General features: G+C 52.1%; 1 protein-coding gene across 3 annotated transcripts in view; it reads right to left on the bottom strand.

Annotated features, from left to right (window-relative positions):
- PPARGC1B (PPARG coactivator 1 beta) overlaps window positions 1-1,750 on the bottom strand; it is a 124,559-nt gene extending 122,809 nt beyond the window's left edge. For 2 of the 3 annotated variants that reach the window (XM_050793631.1, XM_050793630.1), the window contains exon 1: window positions 1,588-1,750. In XM_050793631.1, coding sequence (XP_050649588.1) covers window positions 1,588-1,665 — 78 coding nt within the window. In that variant the 5' untranslated portion in view covers window positions 1,666-1,750. The remainder of the gene's footprint in view (window positions 1-1,587) is intronic. The other variant, XM_050793632.1, reaches the window with a different exon arrangement.
- Window positions 1,751-8,364: the final 6,614 nt, after the last annotated feature.

Genomic DNA, 8,364 nt, shown 5'->3' on the forward strand with positions numbered 1-8,364 from the left:
TCCGGCCTCAGCCACGAACCCACCCAAGCGCGCCCGCCACCGACCACGCGGCCCAGCGGCTCCCCTACGCAGCGGCGTCTGCAGCGGGCCAGGGCCGGCCTGCCTCCCGCGTGGCGGGCTTCCTCTTGGCGACACCCTGCCACGCCACGCCGTCCCAGCCGCCAGCCCGAAGTCGCCACCCGGAGTCCGCCCGGAGCTGAACGTCTCGGCTGCGGCGTCCCCTCCAAGTCGCGTTTCACCGCAAGGAGTCAGCTTGCAAGCCTCTCCCCGCCCACCCGGTCCCATGACAGCTGCTGCCGCCCAAAGACAGGCAGATTATAACAAGAAGCAAAGTTTCCCTCTCTCTCCTCCCACCTCCCTCCCCACATCTCCGCCTTCCCCCTCCCTTCCACTGTTATGCAAAACGGGCCGGCACCGGCGCTCCCACTCCAGGTATCAAATCAGCCCCCGCGAGCCGCGCCCGGTTCCGCCCGGCTGCCCCTCTCCGTGCCCAGGCGTGTGCCAGCACCCGGGGACTCCTCCGAGGTTCCGCCGCATCTCCAGCTTCCCAATGACCCGCAGCCGGGCGCCCAGAGAAAAAAGCCCTAACTCTGGAGCCAAACTTTATGCTTGCAACAGGCATTGGGTGGGGAAAATGGGGGAAGAGGTGGGGGGCGCGCACGCCTCGTGCTGACATTTTTGGTGGCTGCTTGTCCCAGCAGCACCCCTCTCCCAGTCTCCAAGCCACCAGCTTCCTCGCTCCCCCGCGCCCTGGCACACCAGAGCACCCTCTCCTGTCACGCGCGTGTCGCCAGTGGGGCTCCCGGGCTCAGCCAGAGCCTGGGACTCCGCCTCGCCTTCCCTTCCCCCAGCATCGTGGAGCGCGCACCAGGGCCGCGCACCGCAGGGGGACCCAGGCGCCCCCAGACAGTCCTTGCGCCCCCAGACAGTCCTTCCGCCCCCATCCAGCCTGGCTTTTCCCCCCAGGGGGCTCCGCCCGATAGCGAAACCAGGAAGACGCTGTCTCCGCCCGCGTGTCCACGTGCCCCGCAGACCCCTATGCCTTTAGCCGGCAACTGGCAGGAAACTCCGCGCTGCGGGCGCGGGTAGAAAACCTAGGGGGGCCAGCAACAGCACTCGGGTGACTAGAGCCTGGAGGACTAGGGTACTCCGGAGACCGGAGCAAGCACCCGTGCCGGGGCCACAAGTCCACGTGAAAGTACGGCAGCAAGTGCCGGGAGCTGACGGCGCGCCTCCAGCACCCAGCGCCAGCCTGAGGGTACCTCACACCGTGGCGCGCCTACACCTCCCAAAGGAAGCGCGGTACCCCCCAGGTCTGCCCGCGGGGGGGCAGACTCCAAGCGGCCAAAGCTAGACCCTCCCCAGCGGCAGTAGCGCCCCCAGCGCTCCAGCACGCGCCGGGAAACCTCCGGCTCCCTGCCCCGGTAACGAAGCGCATCGCAGGGCGCCTGGAAGGGGGGCTCTGCAGCCTGGAACCCCCAGTTACCTCAGGGCGCCCACCGCTGCCTCCCGGCCTCCGCGGCTGCGGCTGCGGCCCCCGCAGCTCAGCACCCCTGGCCCTGGGCCCGCAGCCCCGGCCGGCCGTACCTGCGTGTCAGCGAGATAGTTGAGGAAGAAGGAGGAGAGCTCTTCGTCCAGCAGCGCGCCGCAGTCGTTCCCCGCCATCTTCCAGCCGCGGCTGCAGCGTGCGGCGGAGTCAACGCCGAGCCGGCCCGAGGGGAGGGAGCCAGCGAGCGAGCAAAGGAGGAGGGAGGAGGGAGTGAGGCCGGCGGGAGGCGGAGGGCGGAGCTCGAGCCCCCGGCTGCCGCAGGGCCGCTGGCTGCGGGGGCGGGGCCGCGCGGCGCCCGCGGGAGCCGGGGGTCGCTCACCCACTTTCCTGCGCCGCGTCTGGCGCCGAGACCGGCTCCCGCAGCTCTCAGCAGGGGGTAAAGCACAGGCAGCCGGGTGGCGGTGCCCCAGCCAGCAGCCCGATGCCTGCGCAGCAATGCGGGCAGCCCCCGGCTCCTGCCAGAACGAATCACGTTGCGTTAGCGCTGGGCGGACCCTGCGAGACAACCTGCTTCTGCACAGCTGGGGAAACTGAGGCTCAAGAAGGCATAGGACCTCGTTTGAAGCTACAGCTCACATCAGTTGCAGGAAGGGAAAGCTCAGGTCTTACTCCCCTGGAGGATTGAGTTTCTCTACCCAGGCTACAAGGCCAGAGAAGGAGGGAGAAATACCATAGATCAAAAGAAAAGAAATCAAGAAAGTCTCCTTGGAGGAGGAGGCATTTTTATCTTTTACTTGAAGGGTGCGTTTGCCTACATTCTGTGCTAAACCTGATCATATATGTCTCTCATCGTCCCCCAACACCCTTCCCCCAAAAAACTTCTCTTACCAATGCCCACAATGCATGAAGGGGCTGGGCTCCTGCCAGCCTCCGCAGGCCCACTCACAACGGGCTTGTACACCCAGCAGCCATTCACCTAGTAATCTCTTCAGGGCATCTTTCCCTATTACCCCTCGGACTGTCAAGCCATTTCCTCTCCTTCCACCCCCACCATCATGGGCTCCCTTAGCTCCATCAGCAGGCCTTTTTTCTCTAAAAGCTGGTCACAGTTGCCATTTTACATTTGTTGCAGTGAAGACTTAATCTTTGTATCTGTCTTACAAGACGCTAACATCATGAAAGCAGGGCCTAAATCTGCTTTTGCACTTGCTGTATCCGCAGTTCCTGGCACACAGTAGGCACTTAATAGATGATGTGTTAACTGAAAAGGCTGGAGAATTTTGATTCTCTGCCACCACCACCACGCATTATACAGATAAGGAAACTGACTGTCAGTGTGTACATGGAGTGACTGCCTGAGCCAGAACCAGAACTCAAACCTCCTGACTCCAAACTTGAACTCTCATCATCATGCCCTGTTGTTTGCCAGACAGGAGATGAGGGCACTGCCTGGATGAAGGCAAGAAGGCGGGAAGCTTTAGGTCTGTTTTATTGGGCACACCTGCCTCCTGCCCTCCTCCCACCCTACACTCATAAGGGCTGCCCCACCCTGCCCACCTAGCAAGGGCTCCCTTCCAGCAGGAGAAGGAAACAGAGGGAGAGTCCCCAGCACACCTGCTGAGACTTGAACACCAGGGCAAAAGCTTCCTTCTCCAGTCTGAGGTTCCCAGAACCGCAGGGCGTGATTTCACTCCTTGGGCTTAAGGCCAGTGTGCTTTTAAGGAACAATGCATTCCAACAGAGAGCCTGCCTCTAGCCTCAGAGCCCTAGACTAGGAGTCAGGAGTCCTGGGTTCTGTTTAAACCCTGCATCTGGATACTGGAACATCTGGTTTGTTCAGGGGGTGAAGAGCATGGGCCCTGGAGTCACACTGCTTGATTTGGAACCATAGCAAGTCATTTAGTCTCAGGCCTCAGTTTCCTCATCTACACAAATGGGGACCAAAAAACCACCTACTTCATAGGGATGTTTTGATGATTGAGGAGATAATATATGTAAAGTGCTTGGCCCAGTGCCTGACCTCATGGAGAATATGCTAAGCGCTCTGTTCTGTTTCCCTTCTGTTAAAATGGGAATAAGAAATATATATCCCTTGAAGGCACTAGCCAATGTTACTTGCCTTTTTTCCAGCACTTACAGGCTGCTGACTGACTTTGGACTACAATACATTCAGATTTGAATCCTGGTGCAAACTAGCTATGTGCCCTTGGTCATTTACTTAACCTCTTTGAGCCTCAGTTTCCTCATCTGTAAAGTGGGGATAGCAATGGTACTGCTTGCTCCACATAGGGATCTTATGAGGATGGATTGAATGAAACAATGCAATTCATGTAAAGTCAGTTGCCTGGCCCTGAATCTTGCAGGCAGGAAATGCCCATCATCACTATAGTCATCACCAACATCACCAATGTCATCGCCATTAGCGCTAAGGACTTGAACTCTCCCAAGACCCCATTTTTTTGCTACTCTCCTGGGCACCAGAGTCAGAGTCCTGTGGGATGGTTTCCGGAGATGTCCCTTCCAGGCCCAGCCTGGCCCCTGACCGGTGGTGTGTCCTTTACAGCCCAGAGGCCAAACTTTGGATGACCAAACTTTGAAGTATTCCCAAAGCCAGCCATCTCTAGCCTTGGTCCTTGCAGAGCTGCCATTCATTGCCTTGCCAGGGAAGGCCCGACAGCACTTTCTCAGAGGCTTTTTTGTTTTTAAAACTCCCATGTTGGTAGAAAAGCCACACATTGCCCAATGTCAAGGACTTTCTCGCCAATCACTATATCCTCACAACAGTCTTCTGGCTGGCAAGAAACTTAGGCAAGAAAGGGCCTCACCTGAGATATCTAGCCTCCTTTTCAAAAGCATATTGTCCCAGAAATTCCTTCATCACAGGTCGCTCACAGAGTCTCAGCCTCATGGAGGAATTTGAAGTTCCTCTGGCCAGTGGAAAAATGTGAAGTTCTTAACTGAGATTAAAAGTCCTGGCCTGGGTGTGGTGGCTCATGCCTGTAATCCCAACAGTAGAAGGCTGAGGCCAGAGGATCACTTGAGTCTAGGAGTTTGAGAACAGCCTGGGCAACATAGGGAGATCCCATCTTTACAAAAAATACCAAAAAAAAAAAAAAAAATTAGCCAGGGGTTATGGTGCACACTCATGGTCCCAGCTACGTTGGAGGCTAAGATGGGAGCATCACTTGAGCCCAGGAGGTTGAGGCTGTAGTGAGCTGTGATCATCACTGCCCTCCAGCCTGAGACCCCATCTCAAAAAAAAAAAAAAAAAAAAAAGCCCTCAAAAAGCCTGAGGTGCTAGATGATCTTGTGCCATTTGCTTCTCTTCTCTGAGGCTATTTTCTTATCTATAAACTGAAGGAGCAGCCTGGCCTGGTGGCTCACGCCTGTAATCCCAGCACTTTGGGAGGCCGAGGCAGGTGGATCACCTGAGGTCAGGAGTTCGAGAGCAGCCTGGCCAACATAGTGAAACCCCATCTCTACTAAAAATACACAAATTAGCTAGGCATGGTGGCAGGCGCCTGTAATCCCAGCTTCTCAGGAGGCTGAGGCAGGAGAATCGCTTGAACCCGGGAGGCAGAGGTTGCAGTGAGCCTGAGGACAAGAGCGAAACTTCGTCTCCAAAAAAAAAAAAAAAAAAAATGAAGGAGTGGTCGGTTGGGTGCACTCTAGCCTGGGGACAAAAGCGAGCCTTCTTCTCAAAAGAAAAAAAAAAAAAAAGAAGGAGCAGACCAAGCGCAGTGGCTCACAGCTGTAACCCCAGCACTTTGGGAGGCTGAGGCAGGCTGATCACGAAGTCAGGAGATCTAGACCATCCTGACTAACAGCGTGAAACCCCATCTCTACTAAAAATTTAAAAATATTAGCTGGGTGTGGTGGTACCTGCCTATAATCCCAGCTACTAGGGAGGCTGAGGCAGGAGAATTGCTTGAACCCAGGAGGCAGAGGTTGCAGTGAGCTAAGACTGTGCCATTGCACTCTAGCCTGGGCAACAGAGCAAGACTCTGTCTCAAAAAAAAGAAAAAAGAAGGAGCTAGCCTAGATGAACCTCTGCAGAGTCCTGCATCCCAAATGTTATGGCAGTTTATAGACATCAACCAAAACTTAGAGCTTTTCTGTTCTGAGCATGTGCCCAGCGCCTGAGTTTATAGCATCTCTCATCCTTCCAGCAACCCTCCATAGGGTAAATCATGATGTCCATTTTATGACTGAAGAAACAAAAGTTTAAAGGGGGTTAAAGTGATTGGCCCCGGACTACATAGAGTCAACAGCTCAGATATGAACCCAGGTGTGTACACAGTCCAAGCTACAGACACTGGAAAGGGAGGGTGAAAAATCTCATAGCATCTAACCTCCCCATGAAAGCTAGAAGGGCAGCACATTTCCTGTTTGGTAACTTCCAAGTGAAGGGCAATAATAATGCCAAGCTTGGACATTGTGTGGCTTGACTCCTATCTTCTCTGCCTGTTTTTATCAGCCTCGTCTCCCTCAAGATTAGTGAAAGTGAGCCTTGTGCATACCTAGTGCAAAGCACAGAGATCGCCAGGCTCCATGGAAATGGCTACAGCAAAATGAACCTATTTGACTTGAATACTTTAGTCACTACCGACAAATGCTCAAAAGTTGAAACATCAGCATTTTCTCCTTTCCGATAGCAAGATAATGCTTTATTCAGACACTACATACAGCTGTGGTTCTCAAACTCTGGAGGGCGTGACAGTCACTTGGGCTCTATCGCCAGAGATTCCAATTCAGGAGGTCTGGGGTGGGCCCAGGAATCTGTGCTTAATAGGCTCCCTTAGGTGACTCTATTGTAGGAGATGAGACACTATTCAGCAGATATGTAGTGAGCAGCTACTATGTGCCACCCACTGCGCTAGATGCCATGGATAAATTGGTGAACACAACAGCCGCCATCTCTGCCCACATTCTGTTCAACGCAACTGCTTAGTAAATTTGTGTTGAATGAGGGAGGGAGGTAGGACGTGGGTCTTGATAAACGCAGAGGCTTCCTGCCAGCCACCCACGATTCTGTGATTCTGTGACCCAGGCCAGGGAGCCAGATGCTCATCTATTTCCCAGCTTCTGTCCAGGAGGCAGGGACTCAGGCCAAGAGGAACTAAAAAGCTGCCTGCTTTGTATTGTTGATGCTGAAAACCATCTCCACCTCCCATTGAATGATAGAACTTTAGAACTGTGGAGGGGCAGTGGAAAGGTGTTTTCCACCAGCTTCACTGTATAGGTAGAGGAATGTGGCTAAGGTCACACGGCCCTTTAGTGGCAGAGCCAGAACTGGAAGCCAGGGCTTCAGATGGTGTGTGGAGTGCTCAGATGGCTTCCATAGGATGAACTTCTCCTCAGGGCTGATCCTTTAGAACAACATCAGCTAGATGGTAGCATTTGAGGGTCTCAGAGTCAATGATTGGGGCCTTTGACTCTTGAAAGCCCATGAAGCAAGGCTCTTTGTGTTTAGCAATGCTCTCTTCTTCCTGTAGGGTTAACCTATGAACTCACCAATGCATTTGGGGGAAATAGCTAGCAGATCACTTTCTGTTTCATAGGCTACAAGTGATTAAAGCGCTTTCAAATCAGCAGGTAAGGGGCATTAGCAGCTATAATGTCAGTTATTACTGTTTCCCAGTTTTGCAAGAGCCTCGTAAATCCTCCTCCTTCATCCTCCTCAGCCCCATAAATGACTGCACAGAGCATGGGAGCAACAAAATTAGATAGGGATAGAAAAGTGTGCTTTTTCCTTATCTACTCATGGAGCAAAAGATCCTAGACAGGACCCTCCTTATGCCCATTTAATAGACGGATAAACAAAGGCCCAGAGATGAGAGTTCTTTCTTTTCTAGAGAGATACAAATTCTATCAGGTTATTATTTAAATATATATACACATTTTACATATATATATATACACACACACATTAGAATGATGTATATTTGTGTCAGAACCGCAACATTTAAAGAGACAGTCACCTGACATTAAAGGGCAACATAGTTTATATTAAGTTATTTCTAAACTCAATGTAGGGCACCTATGAAATAAGACAAGCAGATGGAAAGAATACCTGAGTACCTGTTATTCTTTATACTTTGTCTCTTATCGGCTTTGGGATCTTGGGAAAACCACTTCTTGGTAAGGGTCATCCTATCTGTTGTACCTGACCTAGAGTTTTTTCAATTATATATTTTTATTATATATATTTTATATTTTAATTATATATTTTTATTTAGAGACAAGGTTTCGTTCTGTCACACAGACTGAAGTGTGCTGATGTGAGCATAGCTCACCGCAGCTTCAACTTCCTGTGCTTAAGTGATCCTCCCTACTTAGCCTCCCAAGTAGTAAGGACAGTAGACATACCACCTTGTCCAGCTAACTTATTTATGTTTTTGTAGAGACAGGGTCTCCTTCTGTTGCCCAGGCTGGTCTCAACTGACCTAAAGTTTTGTGTGGATCAAATTCAGTTTACACAGGACTGTGAACTTTACATTCATTATCCTAAGTCATCAATAATGCTCCTTTGGCGAATTTATCCTGAGTGATCCAAAAGATAGGAAAATGACAGCATGACGTTTATTCATCCTTTGATCAACAGATATTTTTAGATTCTATTGGGTACCAGGTACCATGCTACAGGTCCACAAATGGTGACTACGATGCAATCTGACTGTCATGTAACTCACAGCTCTGATCTCTACAATGTGCATGGGAGCACTGCATGTCACCATGCAACTTGGTAGTGTGTAATGAGTCCTTCAGTGAAGAAAGTTGGGGACTGGAGACTGGAGGGGTTGAGGGACAAGTTAGGAGTTGGAAAAGGAGTCTAGGGGAGCGGGGGTTCCTGAACCAAGATAACAGAAGTAGCA

This window comes from Macaca thibetana, chromosome 6 (genome assembly GCF_024542745.1).
Source record: "Macaca thibetana thibetana isolate TM-01 chromosome 6, ASM2454274v1, whole genome shotgun sequence".
Lineage (NCBI taxonomy): Eukaryota > Metazoa > Chordata > Mammalia > Primates > Cercopithecidae > Macaca > Macaca thibetana.